The 23,852-nt window shown below is 38.6% G+C and overlaps 1 protein-coding gene across 1 annotated transcript in view; it reads left to right on the top strand.

Annotated features, from left to right (window-relative positions):
* The window catches only part of LY75 (lymphocyte antigen 75), a 47,581-nt gene that overhangs the window by 8,173 nt on the left and 15,556 nt on the right, over nucleotides 1-23,852 (top strand). Inside the window, exons 7-24 of the mRNA XM_075153070.1 lie at nucleotides 561-749; nucleotides 1,436-1,593; nucleotides 2,532-2,642; nucleotides 3,944-4,032; nucleotides 4,385-4,557; nucleotides 4,734-4,930; nucleotides 6,311-6,453; nucleotides 11,864-11,945; nucleotides 12,524-12,595; nucleotides 13,998-14,121; nucleotides 14,997-15,032; nucleotides 15,285-15,460; nucleotides 16,557-16,621; nucleotides 17,888-17,964; nucleotides 19,026-19,162; nucleotides 20,206-20,311; nucleotides 22,330-22,490; nucleotides 23,159-23,288. Coding sequence (XP_075009171.1) covers nucleotides 561-749; nucleotides 1,436-1,593; nucleotides 2,532-2,642; nucleotides 3,944-4,032; nucleotides 4,385-4,557; nucleotides 4,734-4,930; nucleotides 6,311-6,453; nucleotides 11,864-11,945; nucleotides 12,524-12,595; nucleotides 13,998-14,121; nucleotides 14,997-15,032; nucleotides 15,285-15,460; nucleotides 16,557-16,621; nucleotides 17,888-17,964; nucleotides 19,026-19,162; nucleotides 20,206-20,311; nucleotides 22,330-22,490; nucleotides 23,159-23,288 — 2,226 coding nt within the window. The remainder of the gene's footprint in view (nucleotides 1-560; nucleotides 750-1,435; nucleotides 1,594-2,531; nucleotides 2,643-3,943; nucleotides 4,033-4,384; nucleotides 4,558-4,733; nucleotides 4,931-6,310; nucleotides 6,454-11,863; nucleotides 11,946-12,523; nucleotides 12,596-13,997; nucleotides 14,122-14,996; nucleotides 15,033-15,284; nucleotides 15,461-16,556; nucleotides 16,622-17,887; nucleotides 17,965-19,025; nucleotides 19,163-20,205; nucleotides 20,312-22,329; nucleotides 22,491-23,158; nucleotides 23,289-23,852) is intronic.

The raw sequence follows: 23,852 nt of genomic DNA, 5'->3' as shown, positions 1-23,852 counted from the left end.
CTATTTTGAACCAGAAAGGCTATTAGTATATACCCTTTTCAGCATGCATTAAAACCAGTTTGAATTTTTGAATATCTTAGTTTTCAGAAGAAAAAATATTTAGAACTAAGCATTTGTTTCATTGTGAGCTATTCAAAATGGTCTTATGTGTGATGCTGTATATAGATAATAATGCCCTATAAAAGTGTAAACCCCTGCCAGAACAAAACAAGCAACTTTTTATTGAAGCTGCTGTCCTGCAATGAAGTAACTTGTTTTGCTTAGTGTAATGCATTCCAGCTTTTTACTTTCACTCCCACTAACTTATTTCTCCTTCTGCCTACCTCACGGCCCCAAAGTATTACTAATCCCCATAATGCTGCTCAGTCAAGTCTATTTGCTTGACTAAATTGCGACCGTTTCTTAAAATGTTAGCCCTGAAGAGATGTGAACACATTCTGATTGCTGCCTTCTGCCCGTTTTCAAGGTGCTGCTGGATTTAAAACATGAAGAAAATGCCAACCCATTGCACTAGCGAATGTAAAACAAAAGCCTCTAATTCCGTTTCTCTTCACTATTAGAGTTTTGGAGACACTTGGATACTGGCTGTGATTTGGGCTGGCTTCCCCACAATGGTTTTTGCTACATTCTGATAAACAACCAGGCACCTTGGAGTGCAGCAGATGAGTTGTGCAAGGCAAATAAGAGTAACCTCATCAGCATACACTCATTAGCAGATGTCGAACTGGTTGTTACAAAGCTTCATGATGGTGAGTTGGGACACTTGTAAAGGTCAGGCACCAAGTGCTGCGCACCATAAATTACGAACTGCTTTCCATGTTCTAGCATATGATTGTCATAACCTCTAGCTTTTAAATGAAGGTGCTAATGCTGAGCTTGTACCCAGGCTAGTGCTGAGTGTTGCTGTTCAGCTCCAGTCCCCCTGTGTTAGCTCTTGTTTTGGTTTGATCGATTTTATTTATCTATCTATTTATTTATTTATTGGGCTAACCTATTTCTAGTTGCCTAATATCTTGTGTTTAATTTTCTCGTTCAAGGAGAATCGTGGATAGTTGGGTCAATATTTGGCTACTGGGTCACTGAACTAGTAAATGTTATCTGTACTCTGTGGTCTTATGTTTTGTGTGCACTCTAAAAATGAAATTTGGTTGAGCTTTTTTTGCTTGAGTGTTTGTTATTTCCGTTTTTTTTTGTTTTCCCGTTTGTTACCTTGTCTGTGAAACTTACTCACATTCATGAATATAAGTTAAGAAACAACATAACGAAAAGATACTGTACTTGTCCCAAATCGTCTTTCTCACTGTAAGAAAAAAGAAGTGTGGCATTTATGCTGTGCAGTATAGTGATAAAAACCTAATTTTGCTAATTTCACATTCCTTTCCAATTAGTTTGAATATTATTATGAAACTAGTGTTGTCCTAATTTTAAATTACAGATGCTAAAGAAGAAATGTGGATGGGTCTCAGGAATGAAGATGTACCAACCTTGTTCAAATGGTCAGATGGCTCAGCTGTGGTTTTTACATATTGGGATCAGAATGAACCAAAAGTTCCTTTTAACAGCACTCCTAACTGTGTGTCATATTCAGGCGAGGTAGGAATACAGTGTTGGTTTTTTGTTTGTTTGTTTGTTTGTGTTTTTTTCCCATTGTAATAGAGGCAACACTGGTATATGTGAAAGTCAAGGGGAGGGTAAAGCAGATAACTGATTTTATTTCTGGAATAATCTTTAAAATATAGATAATCATTTTTCTACAAGCAAATGCCTTAAAATTGTTTAGTCGACACTTGGTAGCTGTATACTGCAAAGAATGGAAGAAATTGTTCACAGCTCTGAGACTGCCTCTGCTGTTGGCCAGCCAGTTGTCCTTGTCACTCTGCATTTTGGGTTACCATATTCTTGCGTGCCTGTGGCACAGAGCTAGGAAGGAGGTGGGCCAAACCATTGAAAGGAAAAGCTGGGTTCAGTCATCTCCAGGACCAATTTGGGGAACCCCGTCTGAGGATGGGTAGTGAGATACCTCGGTAAGAGAAGAGGAGAGGACAGACACTGGGGGGATACAGTACAGAAGAAGCAGGGGGTGGGTGGGGGAAGGAGGTCACAAAGGTGAGTGGAGAGGGAAGCAGGCTGTCTCCTATCTCCCAGATTCAGTAGAAAATGGGCAAGCATCTGCCTGCTGTGCTCTCAGGCTGGCAGTGGAGCTCATGTGCCCAGCTCCTCTGAGCTGCCTCCTCCCCGCCTCTGCAGAAAGCTGAGCACACCCCCTGCACTCCCTCATCTGAGAGAGTTGGCACCACCATGGCCTTTTCTTCCCTTTTCAGATGCGGTCCAGAATCCTCCCATCTCCACATTTGTCAGGTTTCTCTCTCCCTTCCAAACACGCACCTATGCATATAATCCAGGGCATCCCGCCCCCGATATTTTTGCTAGAGGCATTTTGGCTTTCCCCCTTATGAAAACTCGGCTGCTGCACAATGGAAACAGGAAGATTTTAGAATTTTAAATACTTTTTTTTCCTTTCCTTCTCACAGTTGGGACAGTGGAGAGTCAAATCCTGTGAAGAAAAATTGAAATATGTGTGCAAGAAAAAAGGAGAGATTTTGAATGAAACAAAATCAGATAAAAGTTGTTCATTGGAAGAGGTAATAGGAAGTCTGTATTTCTTTTACTTTCACTTGGTTCAGAAACCTGCATAAAATTACTTATTTCCTCTACTTCCCATTTCCTTCTTGTCCATACAATAAAGTCTATGGAACATTTTAGCTGAAAAAGGACATTTATGTAGTATGAGCCAAATTTCAGATTCTCCTAAGCAGGTTCCGGATGTATTACCACTCTGTTTATTGATGAAAGTATTATGAGCTTGGACCCAGGAGATGTTGTGTTTTATTTATTTGTTTGAAAAAAATAAAAATTGCTTTTACTAGATATGTTATTGCTAATGCCATTTGTTCTGGGGTTTTTGCTTTAAGGATGTTCTAAAATTTAGGATAAGCACTTTGCAACATAAAAATATGCAAAGGTTGATAAATGGGATTAGGTTTCTGTTATACTTCACTTGGCTCTTGTTTTTGTTCTTTGACTTGAATAAAGGTGGGGGGTTTTTTGGTTGTTTTGGTTTTTGTTTTTTTCTGGTTTTTTTTGTTTTTGTTTTTTTACAGTATAACATGTTACAGCATAAATAAGGCTTGAAAAGAAGTCTTTTCTGTTTTGAATAATCTTAGGATGGTATTACTAGCTCCTTCAGAGTTCTTTGCTTCAGTTTTGTGTGGCATATTGCCTGCAACAGGAAACATGTTTACCCCTTATCTTTCTTTCTGCACAACCCCGGGGTATTTTTGCTCTGTCTCTTCAGAGACTGCCAGCATGTAGAAGTTACAGCTTTCTGTGCTGTTCCGACAGCAGTGGCATTGGTAGGCTAGCAAAGAGGTAACACATTAATGTTCCTTGAAATTTCAGTGTAAACATAGGGGAAAAGATTTGAATAATAGAGAAATTTTGTTTTAATTTAGTTTTTAAGTTCACACATTTTCAGTATAAAATACTTTTTTCAGAAGTAAAGAAACACAAGTAATGCCCTCTTAGTATTCCTCTGTTTGCATCCTGGCGTTGGTGGAACAGCATGAAAACTCCTATTGTTTTGAATAGGACTAGGCTGTCGCCCTTGTGTTTCTCTCTCTAAATGCACATAGCAGTCAGAAGACTCTGCACAGTCAAGCTAAAACAGTGGTGTGGTTTATTGCCGTGGTTGCATTATTTCTTAGAACTGTGAATCTGAGAGTTGATGATACTGGACCTTGGATGTGATGCACTGCATTTCCTTCTTGTATATGCTGTGCTGGCTTGTGGGCACCAGCCAATGTTAGCAATGATTTATTTTCTCCTGTAGATAATGCCTAAATTAGGCTGTTATGTATAAACATGTTTTTCGTTCTCTAACCAGGGATGGGAGAGACATGGAAACTACTGTTACAAGACTTACAAAACGGAAGTTTCATTTGGAGCACAGTGCAATCTTACAGTGATGAACAGGTAAAGCACATCCCGGTAATTTATGGGCATGTTTTACATGATCCTGGAGATATAGTCAGAGATTAAAACCTCTGTATGCTAATTAGTGGTTTATAAAGAAAAAGTAGAGATAGAATTGCTTTTGCAGAGAACTAGCAAACCATGTTTTCCATGGTGTGACTATGATAAAGCTACAGTGTAAAACCTTCTTCGAACTACGTGAATTCCCAGCCTGCTGACCCCATGTTGAATATGGAACTGCCTGGAGAACCACTTGAACTAACTCATGTAATAACATGCATGGTTTTCAGATTGACTCGGTAGTTTCAGGTATCTTTCAAATATTGACTCAAATTAATATGTGAATTTTCAGATTTGAGCAAGAATTTATAAACAGTCTAATTAGAAAACACACCAAAGTTGAAGAAAAATACTTCTGGACCGGTTTGCAGGATATTAGCCAATCGGGAATATATTCCTGGGGTACAGTGGATGGGGAAAAAACTGAAGCTGTGACATACACTAACTGGAATTCCTTGCAACCAGGTAAATTTAACAATTAAAAAAATACGTAAAAATACCATCATTTTACATTGAGCAAGCATTGGAGTACCACGTTAGAGAATTCCAAGGATGAAATAAAACAGTCATTCAGAAATCTATGGATGTTTCGGAAAACCAGCCAATAGTTTTAAATATGTCTTTGGTGGCTTAAATCTTAGAGTTTTCAGGAGGATGTGTGGCCATGCCCAGTGGAAAGTCTCTTGGAAAGTGGGAAACTAAGGACTGTAAAACCACTAAAGCATTTTCTGTCTGCAAAAAATATATCGGACTGCCCAAGGATCCAGAAGTGCTCCCAAAGCCAACTGATCCCTGTCCCCCTGGGTGGCACAACGGGTCCGGCCTTGCCTGCTACAAGGTAAAATGTTATTCCTATTAGATGTTAATTGTTTGTTACTGTCTTGCAGCAAGTGTGTGATTAGCCAATTTTGTGGCTTATAGCTGCTCTGAAGGGTATTTCGAAGGTGTTTTACACTGGGAGGAGGAATTCATGTTGATTCAGGTTGACTGCCTCCAGATGTCCTCCTGCATCATCCTCTGCCGATTCCTGAAAGATGCAGTGTGCCTCTCCTCGCTCTGTCTGCGGCCAGCTCCGCACACCAGGGCGACAGCTTTCACCCGTGCTGCCAGCTCAGGAGCCTGGTGCTGACGGAGGGTGCCGTGTCCGAATCCTAGCCTGCCTGCCATCATCTGGCACGCAGAGACACCTGAATAGGGAAGGAAAGCGATTTGCATCGCCTTCCCTTGTCCTTTTCCTTTCTGTACTCCACGAGTGTAGGTAGGAGAGGTGGGATTTTCTCTGGTTTGAATATGGATATCAAACTTTATCAAAAAAGCGCAGTCTCAATTGTATTTTACTGTTTTTGAAGTAAATAGTGGAAGTAAGCAGCCATGCTGTTACCTGGAGCGGCTTAAACAAGTTTGTGTTCAGAAATGCAGATTTTTCCCTTCCTATTAACAATCAAATCAAATTAAAACTGAGGCTGTTTATTGCATTCTTTATTCCTTATTTCTGGACTCAGTGTCTGCAATGAACTGTGTCTTGTAAACAGCTCATGTAGCAAGGCTTGAATAACAAGGCTGTGGAAGGATCCCGAAGGGATGGGTCTAGCTGATGTGCAGCATAGCTGTCCCATAGCTGATGGGACGTGGCAGCTGGCCCTTCAAAACTCTTGTTGACCAAGTGCAGCATGTCTGTGCAGGGAGATCCCGCTGATGGGAATTGGCTTGGACAGAAGTCAAGGGGATCAAGTGGACGTGTTAGCTGAGGTGTATGAGGCAAGCGTGCAACTCTGACACAGGCAGGTAGCAAAGGGTGTGCTGAAGAACTTTCTTCACTGCAGCACCCAAACGGGCCTGGTCTCAGTGAAAGTTGGTCTTTGTGGTTCACCATAAATTTAAAAGAACAGCATCCCTTAAAACCTGTAATTTGGCTTGCAGTTTTGGAGCGAGTTGGGTGTTGTTTTGTAAAATCTTTCTGGTAAAGAAAAACAGAGAAAGCCTGCCATATGGAATACGTTGCATTTGAAACAAATTTTGTCAGCTAAACTTCAGAGTCTGGTTGTTGTCAAACAAACTGAAAAAAATAAAATAATTCTTAAGAAGTCAAGCTCTCTCTCTATGGAAATACCAATTATTCATTCCTACCTAGGGTGGCCATATTTGAGTAGTACAGAGAGTGTTTTAAAAATGCTGTCATTTGTGTCATTTTCTATTCTGATGTTTGGCTGTTATGAAGTTCTTCCACAGTGAAAGAGTGCTACGAACCAGGACCTGGGAAGAGGCAGAAAGGTTCTGTGAAGCGCTTGGAGGCCATCTGCCTAGTTTTAGTCACTCAGAAGAAATCAAGGCACTTCATTCTATCCTGAGAAAAATAATCAGGTAACAAACTAGCCATGGGCTAAAATTTTGGGTTCAGTCACATTCTGCAGTAGATCGCAAATGCTGCTGCTGACCCCAAATGGCAAGTATGAGATAGTGTACGGTGACTGTGCTTCCCACAGTAAAAACGGCTAGATGTGGCATTTGAACTGCTGGTCATGTCACTGCCTTCCTGGAAAAGGTCAACAGAGCTTGGGCAAATGTTTCACATTGCTAGAGGGAGTGCAGGAAAAGAGAGATGTGCTTTGAGCATCTTCCATTACATGAATTTAAGTCTGTGTTGTTATAGTAAGTGTTTCCTTCGTTATGTTGAATTTTGGCACAACTGGGTGATAGTTGTTCCTATTCTTTACTGATACATTCTTTAGAGATGAGTTATTATTTCAGTTTTTCAGATAGGTCTCATCTTTATTCATGAAATACTTCCTGACTAAACTGGGTGCTGTCTTTTGAAAATGTGAATAATGTAGTGTCCAGCAATCTGGTTGGCACGGATCCCATTTGGCATAAGTGCAATAACACTATATGGGCATTAGATGGGCGTGTTGAGTTTTCTGATATCAACAAATTAAATGCTGCATAATTTATGAGTCTAAGGCTCTATTTTTAATCAAAGGAACTGTCGCTGCAAAGCTTTATTAGTCATTGGTGTGATGTCAGATCCTTGTGTAAGACGTTTTTTTTTTGATTGGCAGCCTGGTTTTTCAGAACTTTTGCCAGCTTAAACTCAAATGCTGCCAGTTATATGATCTAAATTTTTTCATCAACAAACTAAATCAGGATTATTTCTGAAGCTGCCAACGAACAACACTGTGATTAAATTCTAAAACTTGATGACTGAAGAGATGCCTTCTTGAAAACCCAGTGAACTTTTTTTAGAAGTGCACATATCATGAAAATTACTCAATGTTTATGTTAATAAGAGAGAAAAACAAACTTTTATGCTCTATATATAGATGGTTTAGCTTTTATAAAAGCCACTTGTGACTCCTTTGCTAAAGTGATTAAAGTCCCTGAAATAAAAATTAGTGCACAAATTATTTTTAGCTATAGATCTTATTATACTGTTTTGCAATTACAAATTTTGTTCTAGTGTACCTAATCTACTATGAAACATGAATAGAGAAGTAACTTTATTTTCCTACAAGTACTTGGAACTACTTTTCTGCTTCCAGACTGTCTGAGGTATTAATTATAGTTAATGGCCATTTTTTGTTAGGAGTTTAAAGGTGGAGACTTTTCCTGTCTTTCCAGAAAGTCAGCTGACACACGATGCTGCTGCAGTTCCCATATTCCAGAAAACTCGAACTTAGCCTGGAAGAAGAAAGGTCCTAGTACTTCAGTATTATTCTACCAAAACTTAAATAAGGGGCAATATATTGAGCCCAGTATAAATTGACTTTGCAGTCAGTGTTGCAGTAACTGCATGTGTCAAATACAACCCAAAACACAGTATTTTCATCTGGGTTAGCTCCTTTTCAAGCATTGCAGAACTTCCTGAACAGAAATACTGGATATTTGGTATTGCCTGAATATTTGAAAAGAATAAGTCTTGTAAATAATGTTTGTTTAGATAACATAATGAAGTGTTTAAGTTAGTTACGCTTTTAAATTACTTAGAGGTGGTGATTATATAAAGTATTTTGAAGATCAAGAGTGAAGGGTGGCTTGTCTGAAAATAAACTCATTTGAGAAAGGAGAGAAGAAACCAAGTGAATTATTTCACCAAGAACAAATAATTTAGGTAACTGGGAGAAATCATCCAAAGATAATGCTAGATGTGATTAGCTGCCGGAGCGCACTGGCATGCAGTTTGTCCGTGTTCCCTGCGTTTACTCAGTGCAAACTCTGACCTAAACTATTCATTTAGTGCACTCATTTCAGCTTGGGGAAGGAGCCACACCTTGGCTTTTTTGGTTTCAGGTTTTTTCCCCTTGCACAGTTCTCCGGTGACTCATTGAGAACTGTTTGTTTTTAAATGTTAGCAAAAGTCAGTTTGGTTCACCAGGAAAAGGGCAGCTTGCCTAGTCCATTCTGTTCTTTACTCGGATTCCACCTTAGAGGCAAATAAGAGCTAGAATTGCTCCAGCGAAGTCGGGCGATTGCCGTTGGAAAGGAAAATAAAATTTGCCTGCCAACCTTCCCTGTCTGAAAGAAATAGGAGATAACCTCTTTTCACTTTGAGGGACATAATGCAGGCAGAACAGATCTGGTTCAGATACTTCCATTCTTTTAGGATTGTTTTTGTGAGCGTTCTGCAGCTTATAGCTGGCAGCGACGCTGGACGCAAGGAGAGTAACAGCTTGGATTGGTTAGAAATAACATTTCAATGAGGACACCTTACTGGAAAGAAATCAGTTGCCTTTTATATGCACAGCTCTGCTGCTGTAATTGTTCTCAGTCTAGAAAGCCTCACTAACACTTGAGTTTGTGAGAAAAAACTGATCTTATTCTGAGCACAGCAGCCAAAACAGCAATAAAGCTCAGATGCAAGTTGTAGTAATTGCATTAATACAGCTTCTCTTTTCTTCCGCTGAAGAGTGGGTGATTGGCAAGATGGAGATTTGGCTAGTGGCAGTAGCCTGTTACAGAGGGAAGAGGAGGGGGTCAAATGGGCTTCATACATACTTTTAGGCCAGCACTGCCTAAAATTAAATGGTGCCTTAAATTGCACCATTAGGGAGTTGGCCCAGATGTACATGTGTTACCTCTTGTCAAGAACTATGTTGAATTACAAGCCACAGTAACTTCCCTTAGGCTCTTACTCTTGCGTTGGAGCTGACATAAGGGACAGAAAAAATCCTTTTTCTATTTCAGCAGTTAGAATATGACAGTAAAAAAATTACTGGTTTATATTCCCTTCACATTGATCTAACCTGTATTTATCCACTCCTGCACAACATTGAATTTTATGAAGTTTTAGTTCTGTGTGAGAGAAAAGCCACTGGTATTCTGCAGGGGTTGTTGGAGATTTAGGGTCTTTCATTGTTAATCAGCGTGGAGTCCATTGTAAAGCACAAATTGCACCTATTTTTTAGGTTAAAACTCAGGATAATCTAGGTTTTAGAGGCAGTTGCAAGAATGTAGCTCAAAGAATACTTTGGCACTGATAAATCCATTTTGATACCAGTCCATAGGATGAATTTTAAATGCTTTGCAATGAGGAGACAGATACCTGAAGTACAAGCAAATTCCTTGCTGCAAGCTTACTTGCAATAGAGAGTCTTAATTCGTATTTGTCTTAAATATTTGGCGGAATTCTTTTCTGTGATGAGGTGATAGTATAATTTCAGAGGGCTATCTAAAGGCTTTACTTAAGCTTAAAAGTGCTATCAAGGATAGTGTAGCAGTTACTGAATTACTCATGGTCATGTCTGAACAGTTCCAAAAGAAGCAAAAAATGTACGTTAATGTGTAAGCTGCTTGACAGCTGTGAATGTTTGGCTCGCAGTTTTCCCTCTGGAGTGATAGGGGGCATTTAGGCTCTTCAAAGGCTCCTTAGTGATATCATTAAAAGACTAAAGACTATTCAGTATGATAAGATCGCACTAGTGTGATCACACTATCACACCAATGTCAGAAAATTAATACTGGAGATGAGAAAAAAACAAGAATGAGATTTGTTGGTGACTGATGCTTTTCTTCCGCATGGGAACCGTACCAAATAAAATGGTGTTGCCCTTCTTGGATTTCATGTACTTGGCCCACGTACTCTGGGCTAAGCTGTTGTTTGTTGGTGCTGCGCTGTCAGCCATTTCAGGCTCAATTTAGCATCTTTATGGTGATATATGCGGAAAGATAAGGACACAGTCTTACCAAAGAATTTCTTAACATTGCCCCATGATTTCATAACATTGCTTATGCAGGTAAGCCTGGGTCTGAGTCCATCCCTCTGTGTAATAAAGTTATTTTCATAAACTTCCCAAGTTCTGTCTTAAAATCACTTCATTAAGTTTGTCAGCACTACTTTTTTGGGAGCCTTTTCCAAACTCTGACCTCTGCTGGTCAGACGTCTCTTTCCAATTTTGAGCCTAAATTTATTTCCGAGTTGTGGTTCCTTCAGACACAAATGTCCTTCTTGCTCAAATAGCTCCTCTTCTTGGGGGTTTAATCTCCTAATATATTGTAAAGAATAATTATATCCTTTCCCTGTCTTTCTTTGTCAAGGCTAGACAAGAAAATCCTTAATTCTTGTTTATAACCTAAACTCTCATTTCCTCAAATATTTGCTACAACACGAATTTATGGAATAGTACTCCTAATACTAGCCCTGTGCTGCGGTATCAATACTTTACTGTTGCTGTCAGACCACCTTGATGAGAGTGCCTTTTCCACAGCTCTGTTGCAGTAGGGTTTCAGGTAGCCTGTGATTTCATAGAAAACTCATGGTCTTTCTCCGCTCTGCTGCTTCCAAACTGTTACCATCATTCAGAAAAGTGTCTGTTGCCCTTCTTGGGCACATTAGCAGATTGGAGTAAATTATCATAAACTTCAGTACCTAGCACGAAATTGATACTTCGAGAAGTAGAGGTTGCAGTACAAAACTAACCTTGCAGTTTGACTAGCACGTATTTCATTTTGTTATAATATCTTTAGATTCATAAGCAATAGGAAAGAGTATGGTAAAGGCTGTTACTGCAAATTTAAGTATTTACATTGTAAACCCATTTTTCTGGGCAACTTTGTATCTTGGAGCATAGCTGAAATTTTGAAATTTGAAATTTTGAATTTAGGCGTCCCCTGAAAAATGAAGAAGTAAAATCTAGAAAAAAATACCATTCTGACTGTAATCTTGTAAAACGGAGTAAATTTTCTATTGCCGTTCTTTCATGCAAGCATTGGAGTCAGTGGTGTTATGTGCTCATTTATGTCTATGCCTGTTCTATGAAGGTGCATAATTGAAATATGTGCCCATGCTTTGTTTGTTTATATCACTGACAAACTTAAGAGAAATATGAAGCCAGTTATTCTGTATGAGTAGAAGTTTTCGTGTGGTTTGAGGAAGAGTGTATTTGAGCTGATGATGTAGAGAGAGAGATGACCTGAGATGGGCGAGAGAGAGAGAAGCAAGCCAAATAAACACCGTGTGTGTGATTCTGGAAGAAAAGTGTAGAAAAGAGACCTTTATATCAAGTGACAACTGATGAAGTGGTGATGCAGTGAACAAAGGAATTATCTGATTTCGTTTTCTCTGTGGTCAGGGAAAGGCAACCTACAGATGTTCTTAAAGAAAAGTGCAGAGGAGATCCTAGCCCTTACGCCCGTTTTCTCTTTGAACTGCTACAACTTGCAGTAGTAAACCTTTGGTTTTGCTACTTGATCCTAAGTAATGACATAACATAAGTCAGTCTTTCTATTAAATGAGCTAAACCGTATACTTGGCTTAAGATTTTATCTTGTTTATTTACAGCAATGACAGATGGGTATGGATTGGAATGAATAAGAGGAGTCCAGATTCTTTGGGAACCTGGCAATGGAGTGATGATAAACCCGTAAGTTAACTTTTAACCAGGAAATGTCATGTCCTGATTTGTTTCAGCTTGGACTGGATTGAAAGTAAATTGGTAAATATTTTAATTAAAATATGACAGATCCTTCAACAGATGAATAATTCAGAAGAAGATTGTGCACTTAAGAGCTGCCATCGAGGCAGATTTCCAATTAAAAACTTATCTTTAATAAGGTTAACCTGATTTCTGTCTCTATTGCATTAAAATATTTTAACAGAAATATAGTAGTAAGCATCTAAGAGCTGGTGGAGAGAACAAGAGGTCTTCATGCCACAGCAGAGGGGAGGGTTTATCAGTTAATCTCCTTGGTATGTCAGACTTCTCCAAAAATATCTTCCTCGCTGTAATTGATTTATTTGCCTGAAATTGTGAGTTCTTTCCCTCTCCCCTCCCATAATAACAGCTACGCAGACTCAAAACTGATCCGGTAACTGCCATTTAACACATATTTTAGTAGTGATAAACATAATGGGATCCCAGATTTGAATGGTTATCTCTGGGGATTACCATAGCAAAAATAGTTGTAAAGTAACGATTCTTTCATCCTGTCAATCCTGTAGGTAACTAGTGTTGTTATGCCACTTGATTATCTGGAAGATGAATATGATACAAGAGACTGTGCTGCATTAAAGGTTAGTTTCAAGGTCTTTAATAACAGCATGCATATTTTTACATGAAAGTACTTGGAAAAAATACTTTTGCCAGCCGTATATTGAATTTGGGTTGACTGCTGAGATGTTTTCTTTGCATAGTGAGAAAGTTGCTAGTGTTCCCTTTATCCATCTACACCTATTATCAATTTTCCCTTATTCAAGCAGTTTTTTATGAACCCAATGCTGTGCTAATGATAACCTTTCATAAGACTTCTTTTGAACTAGAAAATATTTTAGTAACAATGCTATTCTCTATTGCATAGTGCCATAATATGTATCTCTTGTATAGTACACATATCACTTCAGGATGTAACATGGAGTCTAAAACAAAAAAACAAACAGAGCCCTACCAGTAACTTTTAAAATCTAAATTAGTTTTTCTGAACTGCAAATTAAGAAAATGTTTGAAACTTAAAGTAGGGGAATGCAGTAGCCAGGATTGAGTGTGTGTTTGTGTTTATTGTGTGTATTTCCTTGTTTACTTGTGAAATAGACTGTAAGCGCTGAGTTGGTTTTTAATTCAAAGTGTCAGGCCTCTGCTTAATTCCTAGTTATGTTCTTCATTCCTTAATTTAGTCTTGATGGCATGAGTTTTAAAATGGCCTTTAACTTTTCTGAAGCATCACCTGACTTTTTATAAGATCATTCCAATCCCTTCTTTTAACCTAGTTAGAACCACCTCTGCTTTTAGGATTTACTGAAGGAAAGGATAGTTGCATCTTTTTGCTTCTGTTCACAGCCATTTCCCCTTGTTCTCTTCTCCTGTGTTCATGACCCGAGGCCAAGAAGCTGTTAGCATTAAGCTACTAAAAATTTTAGAAAAGAGGAGAGCAGTTTGAAGAGGACACTGTGAATGTAGTAACATCCCTCCCCTCTCTGCTAGGTAGAGGCATTTTCTTCCCCTAAATGATAAAAAATTCTCCTTATTGGAGAGATCAACAAGAGTGAAGTCAGATTTTAAGCTTGATTGTGAGAAATAATCTTAAATAAGAAAGATGATATCTGTGCCAGTTCAGATGGTTGCTTCTTCTGAGCAGAAGTGAGAATCATTTCAGGGCAACAAGTTGCAACAAAAAATTCAATAATAAGCATCGGTGAGATCCTGTGTGCTACAAAAAAGCAAAGAAACAACACTGCAAGAAGAGACTTTTGTGTGTAGACTGACCTTACGCCCTAATTGCTTCACAAACTTGGCTAGCATGGAGAGTTATAGTTGAAGAGTTACAGTTGTATCTGCTCTTTTTTTGCAAAATAAGTTGTGGGACTAAAACCACAGTTAAATATACTGACTTTGCCAAAGTACCTTTTTAATACAGTTTCATTTCATGTTTCAGAGGCCTAAGCCATACTAACTCAGTTCTCTGTTTCTGCTTTTATACAGACCTCTCAGTTTTCGCGGAGATCATTTTGGAGGTTTTATTTCCATGAAGGCAGAGACCTGGAATTTTACTTCAAGCCTTTTGATTGTGAAGCTAAACTTGAATGGGTCTGCCAGATAACAAAAGGTAAAGTGCAGTTACATCCATTTATTCCTATAAAAGACTTTATTATTTATTTCCACTAAGTTGTCATTATTTCCCAATAACAGACACTTTGCAAACAATATTTTATCATTTCCTTTCTGAACTGTTAAGAGGTCAGTACATGAGATGTCTCGCCTATACAAACAGATGTGCACTTAGAATATTCAAAGGTAAATCAGAAAATGACCATGAGGAGGACGCAGTATCACTGCTCCCATATTCTTTCTTGTCCCATGAAGTGAGAAGTGGCTTCTTATTAGGTGAGGTGATATAAGCCACCGAGTTGCAGCATTTGTGGACTTTACTTAATCTTTCTTAGTGATATTTATAACTAAATGACCACGGACATTTTGGGTGTACAGTTTGCTTCAACCTTAGGTAAATTAGCCTTATTCTGGTAAAACTGGTGTACTAGCTCCTCACTGTAGTGAGACAGAGGAGTGGGAATACAAAAGAATGGCATGGCATATCTGCACAGATCCAGGTTTTTCCATGCAGTATGAAAAGTGCTGTAATCCAGTAGGCTTTTACGTTTTGGTTGTTCATTAAAAGGCATTTCAGAGGATGAAACTTTTTTGTTGTGGAGAGATATAGGTAGATATACTACTTTGATGCTTGTATTCTGCTTGGGAGAAAAAAAGCCACAGTTGTTTAAGACTGAGGTATGCAAAACTCCCATTAGTTTTACGTCAGCTTATTTTAAACTATTAAACCTGTGTATGATTTTCTTCTCCTTTTATTTTTTCCATCATGCATATTGAGAAGCATGAGTAAAATATATCACTTCCATTATTGGTGACCGTAGTCTTCTTAGAAGTTGAACTTAAAGTGACTATTCCTTTTTTTCCTCTGGACAGGTAGCACTCCAAAGACACCCGAGTGGTACATACCAGGTAAATGGACAACTTCTGCTATGTGTATATGGTTGTTAATACTCTGTATCTTTTGTTAGTTTTGTTATATTACTCCTGTAATACCTGTTTGATACCAGCAAAGGTCATGACTGATGGGATTTGATTCTGAGAGAGCTCAGAATGCAAGGAGTGTTGGCTCTTCTCAGTGTCAAACTGAAATTACATTCAGAAAAAGAAAGGATGAGTTTTTCAGAACTTTTTTCTTATGCGTGTAATATTTCTTCCGCATAGATGAAATTGGAATTCATGGAGCACCACTTGTTGTTGATGGAGCAGAGCTGTGGTTTGTTCCGGATAAAAACCTGAGCTTCCAGGAAGCTATTTTCTACTGTCAAAAAAATGATAGTGATTTAGCCTCTGTGGAGTCTTACCCAAAACTCAGGACAATACTATCTCAAATAGAAAAGGTAAGGAGGTGTAATCTGTCTAACAGGTACTTTCTACTGTAGGGAAATTTTCTTGCTAGTTTTTCCAATATAAGAAAATGTTAATCCTTAATTTCTTTCTTTTTGCTGTTGGCCGTAATAGTTTTTATTTGTACTTAAAAAGAGAAGATGAGTTGAAAGATAATTATTTTAATGTCAGACTTGTAAAAGAATTTTTTAAATTTAAAAGTAGCCTTAACAACATGGAAAAAAAACCCCACCTCCGAATGGAGAGAAAGTGTCATAACAGGACCACCATGTAGGCATCCCATTGTCTGCAAATACTTCACTAACAATTGTGCCAGTTCTTAATTTTATGCACAGGACAGCACATCATTTTTCACCTGATGAGAGAATTCAATTAGAAATGCATGACAGTCTGATAGCCTTTACTGAAAGGGGTCTGTGGTGTTCATAGCATGAAAGTACATTCTTTTAAGGAATCTCATCAAAACATTTCAAGTTTCAGTACCTCTGTTACTGCCTTTCTTCAGTGCTACTGCTTGTGAGACAACAATACTTTCTGAAATTAGCAGCTTGCAAGCTCTCCTCATGAATTTTTTCCTGACAAGAAGTTACCTGGAAGGAGAAATTACAAGGCAGGAGAAATTGAGGATTTGACCTGCTAAATCTCTAGCCTTTTCATGAACTATTCGTTGTTAGGCTATCTGCTGGAAGAACAGGGTTACTCTAAGGAAGGAAGGTCTTGTGGAACCACGTCAGCTTTAGGCAGCTTGCAGCTACGTCCTGATTGTCTGGTAGAGTTTCTGCTATGAATTTTGTAGGAATGGCGTATCTAACACACACTTAAGACAGTGCTGCGAGATTTCCTGTAGCTTTATTCAGCGCAGCGGAAAATGTGGGTGCTTTTTTCTAGTAGGTGCAGGGTCCATCTACTTGACGTATCAGTCTTGAATTGTGTACTTTCCTATTGCTGAAGAATAGTAATTCCTGCACATTTTAGAAACACTTTAAATCAAAATTAATTTTGTCATTTATTTATCCTTGAGAGGTAGAGTCTGGAGCTCTTTCTCTATGGGTTGTAAAATACCGTTTTTTTTGTTCTTTATTTCCACAGTTATCAAACAGCGAACAGAAGTGGTGGCTGAAGTTTATTGATTATGGCTACAGCTATCATTCACCGTATGTAGAATAGTTATGGGATGCTTTATTGTAAACTTTTTTAATGTGCTTTTTAGGAATATAGTTAACTAGAATAGTTTTCAAAGGAAAATATTTTATCCCCAAATTCATAAAAGGTTACTTCTTCTGTATCATCTCAAAGAAGTAAGATAAATAATTTGAACTAAACCAGAAAACAATACAGCATCATTTAGTGACCACTGTTCTCTGTTTTTGTTCACACGTACCTGCACCTATTCTTGCCATGCTAAACTCAGACCATAGAGTATCTAAAACAGAGAGAGTAGAACTGTGTAATGATCAGACAAAGCAAATAGTAGTTAAGACAGTATGTGTGTACAATTAGAAAGTGGGTATATTTCAAAATAGTGTTGAAACATTTTAATTAGCTGCCAGATTCTGAGTTCTATTCCCATTACAAGCGTTATCGTCATCAAAAATTTAATTCATAATAACTTAGTGATAACTGCATTCATAATCCATTTCTTGTGTGTCTGTCAGAGCCTTTAGATTTTAGGTTGTTGGGCTTTGACATCTTAGTCTTGTCATGTGAATCCTTGAAATCTGTGGTCCTAACAGCTAATGTATTCCATTGATCTTTAAAATGCTTTTATTGGATTTTTAAGCCACTTCTATGTTCTGTTAATAACTGGGGAATTGGGGAAGAAGGAAAAAAAAAAGATTTGGAAAAAACCCTCAGAGCCAATAGACAGGGTTATCTGAGAAATACCTGAGAACAGGGAATGTGAAATTGGTTTAAGACATCACTCTTCCAGTTAGATAATGCCAAAGTGTTGGAGAGCTTAGAGTATAGCCCTGTAGAGCTGAGATGACTCACAGCAAACCTTGCATCGTGCCGTTCATGGCTGCAGCGAAGGATCATGGGCTTCTTACAAGGAAAATACTTCACTTGTCAAAATACTATAGCAATAGACTACTTTGAAAATAAAACAGGGGCTATTGCTCATTCTCCTCACTTGTCCTGTCAATGTGCCAGCGATTGCAGCGTGGTGATAAATAATCTCCTACCCTCGTTCTGCACATCTCCTCAACACAGATAATTTGGGCAAGGTACACAACTACTGCACCTACCACATACTTGTTCCTACTCCAGTTTTTCCCCCTCTGTCCTTCCCAGTGTTGTAGGGCATCTTCTAGAAACAGTTACCAGCCCAAATTTTTGTTTGCACTGGCTCTGTTGCTATAAGAGTTACTGCCTGAAGATCACATTGGATTGGAGATTGACTCTGAAATGTTTATATCCAGTTTACAGTTATTTTCACGCTTCCATGATCGATTCCTGAGGGATTGCTGGTATGTTTCCAGAAAAAATTGGTATAGAGGTAAGGTTGTTTTTATTTTTTCACCCCTCTCTGTCATTATTATATGTGAAAAAAAAGTAATTACAGAATGCAAATTGATACTGAATTAGGAGTGAATGGCTTCTTGATGATAATCTGATTGAATTTTGTATCATTTATTTCTTTCTTATGGTAGAAGCCATGTTAATATTTCTTGATGACCAGAGGCAAACCTGAATTCAGATGACTTTTTTTTATGATTGATTGTCACTCTTTTTGCGACATAAATTGATTAGGTGAAATCTGGTTTTGGTGGTTACCTTTTTGTGTTTATGTTATATACTCTGAGCTCTGGAAATTAAGTCATAGAGTTGTGTTAGTTAGAGGAGCTTGACTGAATACTTGCAACCACATATGCATCTGGAGATGCAAATTTCATTAAGTAGTGGAGTCATACTGGAAGAGGTACACAAAGTAAAGGAAATGCCACCTTGAAGCTTCTTATTTCTTTTTTTCAGTATGTTTTATATTGAGGAAAATGTATAACCCCTGGAGAGCAAATAGTTCCTCCTGTCTATTACCATTTTGACTTTAAAGCACATTATTCTGTTGTATGCTGCTGACCTGTTTTCATCTCTATTAGCCAAAAATTGCTCTTGACTAGGAAGCCAGTCCAGTTATTGTAGCAGTACAGGCCAGATGCTCTCCATACGGATGTTAAAGGATTCCTTTTGGCATTAATGACCTTTAGGTCACACAGTGTCTGTGCCAGAATATGAGATTAGTCCTCATATTCAAAATCTTCTTATTTCACGATTTTTCTGTTTGAAGTTATCTCTGCCTGTATGAAGTGTTACTACTGGAAGTAAGGGATCAGACTCTGGATTTTTAGGAATGTTATATTACTGTCTGATATAAATACTTTATGTTTGTCTTTTGCTCTGCTGTTACTTTTAATACTTTAGATTGCATAGTACTTCACTGTGGTTGCACTGAAAAGGACTTCGCTTCAGATTGGTCTTTGTCATGTCATAAAGTATGGATGGCAATTGGAGCGTGATAGGCATTACCATAACTGTTTTTTAAAACTTACATTTCTGCAGACTACCCAGTTAACTGTAACGTGAAGCTGCCTTTCATCTGTGAAAAAAATAACGCCTCCTTACTAGAGAAACATGATCCCAGTTACCGTCCAGTCAGAGGAGGTTGCCTTAAAGATTGGCGTCAGTTCCGGAATAAGGTATAGAGATAATACAGATCAATCATCCTTACCTATTTTTCGTAGTCCCCTAAGCTGGAGTGCCCTGCTGAAAGAGGTGAGGAAGTAGCCCCTGCCTTCAGGAATGGACTGGGAGGTGGCTTTTGAAAACTGCGTGTAGTGATTAAAATTATCTCCCCCACTTCTCTGTCCCTTATTCGGGACTGATGGCTTTTTCATTTCAAAGCAGTAATTTTCAGGTTTTTTGCTTTCCCATGACCACATGTTTAGGTCCAAGAACGTTGGTTGTATTGTCTAATCTTGGGCTCTGCTTTGAAGGAAGAGAAGGATTAGAAGGGGAGAGGATGAGGTTTCTGTGGCAGAAGCGTCTTGATTCTCTCGCTGAGTAATCATAGGCAGGCAGCAAGCTGGCAGACACTCTGCTTCCTAAGTTGCCTTAAGGACTTAATTCACTTAAGAATTAGAAGCAGCTTTTAAGAATGAACCAACAGAGGTCAGAAGCCATAGTATAGTATATAGTATACTATGTTTTAAGGCAGTCATCTAAAGTCTTAGTGTTGTTTGGCCCGCCATTATTCTGTACAAAAGAAGGAGAGTGCATCAGATCCGCACATTACATTGTGCCAAGGTTGGCAAATTTACTTCACATCATTGCGGAATACAGCTTTTGAGTTCCATGTAGTTTCTCCCAAAAAGTAATGCGTTACAATACAGGTTCCTGGCCCAACCTTGTCTGACTTTAGAGTTCATGTGTGCATTCTCATTCTTAAAACAGTATGTGATCCTGATGTAGCCAATTAAAAATGACTGAATTCTAATCCTCAGTGAATGAGGAGTTAGTCAATGGGATTATTCATCATTTTATATTTAGCTGTTCTGTTGAACCTAATAAGAAATACATGTAGGTAGTATCAGTTCCCTTGCTTTCTGAGAAAAATATTTATATATTATTGCAGGAAATGAGAAGTGAGTTTCTAGGGTTGGTTTAAGAACCTTTTCCTTCGAGTTATTTCTTAGGAAGCAATGGTATGATGAAAATCAGTTTCATTATGTTTATTTTGCAGTGTTTTCTAAAGATGAAACCTGAATATTTAACATTTAATGCAGCTAATGAAAAGTGTGTAACTTTTGGAGGCTCTCTTCCATCTATCTCAAATCAAGCTGAGCAAGGTATGATGGTGAACTGGGGGCACTTTTAGTATGCAGCTTCTCTTCCAAATTCAGTATAGTTCTGCTTAAGAACTTGAGCATAAAATCACTTGGTTATCTACAGGCATACTGGGAGCATTCTAAAAATCCAAGACCAGTTAAAAATGTGTTGTCTAACTGTTGTTTGCATCACTGGAAACATAACATGGAAATGCAGCCAGCAAACATTTGAGCCAGTTTGAAGAGCAGCTTCTCTGTATGATCTTAACCTGTTATAAAAAGAAAAAATTATAAAACCTTGCACTAAGGGATGAGGATAGAAGGGTCACCACTGAATGAAGAATTCCCGTGTTTTGCTTTGCAAGTTAAAACACAACTGAGACTGTAGACTTTGCACTGAGAAAACCACCTTAGGAGCTGCTTCTAAGACAAGCTCAGCTGTCTGTGTGGGGACGAGATGGCAAACAATGCCTGCTGGAGCACATAGGACCCTCTGTGTCTAAGCGTGCTGAGCAGCTTAATATGGCAGGGTGTCTAAACCGACCACCTGCAAGCTCTCCAGGACACTGGAGATAGGAGGGTGGAAGGCAAGGGAACTGCAAAACACCTTTGGGACCTGCCTCTCAGCTGTCCTATAAGCTAGAATCATGGAGGTAAATGCAGCAAGGGAAGAAATGTGTTCGTATTGGCTGCAAGTAATGTTCAGCGATTAACTGCTGAATGGGACAGCTGTATTTGCATCTATATTCTTGTGATAACGAACAGTTCTCTGCAGGTGTATCTGAAGTAGCTCAGTTGAATTCTGCGATGTGCGTATTTTCTTTATAAGCAAATAACCTCTTGCCAAATGGAATATGGAAAGGGGACTAGGGAGGCCACTAGTGTACCTGCAGGCAGCAGCTGATGGTAATTTTTTTTTTTTACTGCTGTTATTGGGGAGGAATAGGGTCGTAACCATACAGGAATATACATCTCCGAGACCTGTGTGTTTTTGGATGCTTTTAAGATTGCAAAAGCATAGCCATTCTGAAATGTTACATAGCATGATCTTTTATCTGGTTTGGTGCATATGGAAGCATTTGTTATTGTTTCTTGTTTGTTTTTCTTCCCCCCCCCCCCTGTAGTGGAGGCCATCTATATGGAAAGAAGGCACAGTCCTCTTAAAGAAGCATGCCTCTTTCTGTGGGCTGCTTCTACTCTTCCCAGTCGCATTAGGAGGCTGGCTAGCTCTGACATGTAAATCTTCAATGGCTTTGTCTAGCTCAGAAAATAGGCTGAGGCTATTCTGGCATGTGGCCAATAGTTAAGACGTGTCAGCAGCAGCTAATTACATAGCTTCAATTTGTCTTCCTAATCTAGACAAGCTCAGTGAATGCCTTTGGTGCCTGGGGGGTTACTGAAGCCCATTGTTTTGTGCCAGAATGATCACTAAGAGGGGTCTGATTTAAGGTTTTCCTGGCTGCAGTTTTTTCCAACTAAACCTGAGTTCCTTTGTCCGGTCCTGCTTTCTCTGATGGTGGGGTGGGCAAATGCTGCCAGAATCCAAGAAATGTTTCTGCTTTATGGCATATGGCAGTAGGAGAGGAAGATGGGAGATCAGACTTCCTCCATCAATTCAGAGAGGGCAGGAGAGAGCTCTTCTATTATCTCTGCAAGGAGACAATAGAAGATCTTGCAGACCTGTGGAAAAGCAGCTTCTGAAATTTGGATGTAAGGGCAAGAATACGAAGTAGTGGACACAGGTTAAATCCACTACCTGTTCCTCAGCTGAGAATTTGGAGGACAAATACCAATACTCTGCTGCTTTCAGATAAAATCAACATGAAAGGTGTTATCTTATGGAAGGAAGGGATGATTAGCATTTGACAATCATAAAGGGCTGGGATTAAATTAATTTAATAATAATATTTTTTAATTTAAATTAAATTAAGTTATTACAAACGGGGGTTGCATTATCTTATTTATGTGAAGTGTTTTTTTCAGATGTTTACTGTTGTTGTCTGGACCACAATATGTACATTTACTGTTCTGCCCAACAGATTATATAACATCCTTGCTTCCTGGTATGCCAAAAGATATTTGGATTGGTTTGCAGTTTCTGTTCAGCACAAGGGAAAACAAATGGATAGATGAGAGTAGACTGTTGTATAGTAACTTTCACCCACTCCTGACAGGAAGATTAAGGAAAATTCCACTGGACGTAAGTTCTGACTTTTGACTTCTCTTGACTATTGAGTAATGAATTTTGGAATATTGACTGTATTTAAAAAAAAAAAAAGCCAAAAATATTTAACAGACCCAGTTAGTGGTTTTAATTGGCAAACAAGGTGACTGACAGTAATGGAGTTCTGTTTATCTTTATTTGGATGACAACTTCTGAACTGAGTTACAGAACACTGAAAGGTGAAGGAAAAAAGCTGAAACAACTGTTTAATGACTCTTCTGGAACTTCTATTTGCAATTTAAAGACTACATGAAAACAGTAATCAAAAAGGTGTCATGAATAATTCTTGGTTCAGTTACACTTAGAATGCATCTGTAAACCATTATACATCGGTATTTTGCTCACTGCTCTACCCAAGGTGAAACATAATAAATGTAATCGAATCAGATCCACAAACAAGATTTATTTTAAGCGTTAAATCATTTTATTTGATATTCTCTACCTTATTTAACTTACAAATTCTTTCTGAGTCCAGGCACCTGGTAGTGTTAGTAAAATAGGTAAGCTGTATTGCACCACTCCTTTGAAACTTCTTAAACAAGTTCAGACAGGTCGGGTTTTCGTAGCCTCACGTTACTTCACCTTCTCTACAGAAGTATGTTTATGCCTTATTTGAGTCTGATAAGCATATTTCTGGGTTTCAGCTTTTTGATGAAGAATTTAACAATCAGTGCGGTGTAATCCTCAATGATCCCAAATCACAGTATGTTGGAACATGGAATTTCACTGCTTGTGCTGACAGGCACTTCTTGGGTATATGCCAGCGGCCTATAGGTAAGTCTGAAGAGTCAAAATAAATTAGAGCCAGAGTTTGCATTTAAGATGCGTGTGCCAGGACACCTTTTAATGCATGTAAGTTGTTGCACTTGAAGAGTAAGATTCTTGTAGAGACTAAGCAGGTAAATTTTGGAAAAGCAGAGTGTGGAGGATGATCTGGGACCTATTTTATCAGCCATTCAGAATTTTTCTCTTTCTTTTTTCATAGCCCAGCTCAGAGGGAATCTGTTTTCCTGAGGGACTCTGTGTGGTTTCAATGGAACCATACTTCAGCAGACAGGGCTTTAGTGTTCTGTCAGTGTAGAGGTCCATGTACATCGAGGGGTGGAACAAGTGACTCCTTTTTCGTCTTCAGAACTGTGGAAGCAGAAGCCCTGGGAAGGAACCTCACAATATTTCCATCCTCCTTAAACATATCCTGTGGGTTTTAGCACTATCAGAATATGAGGTATCATGTACTCTAAACGTTGAAATCGGTCTCCCCAGAGCAAACCTTGAGGGCGTACATGGAGAGTGATAATTTGGCGTGATGAAGCTGTCCCTAGCTTCATACAGATCAGT

Source organism: Calonectris borealis, chromosome 6, assembly GCF_964195595.1.
Source record: "Calonectris borealis chromosome 6, bCalBor7.hap1.2, whole genome shotgun sequence".
Classification (NCBI taxonomy): Eukaryota; Metazoa; Chordata; class Aves; order Procellariiformes; family Procellariidae; genus Calonectris; species Calonectris borealis.
The sequence above is the reverse complement of the archived record's forward strand: the minus strand, read 5'-3'. Positions and strand labels throughout refer to the sequence as shown.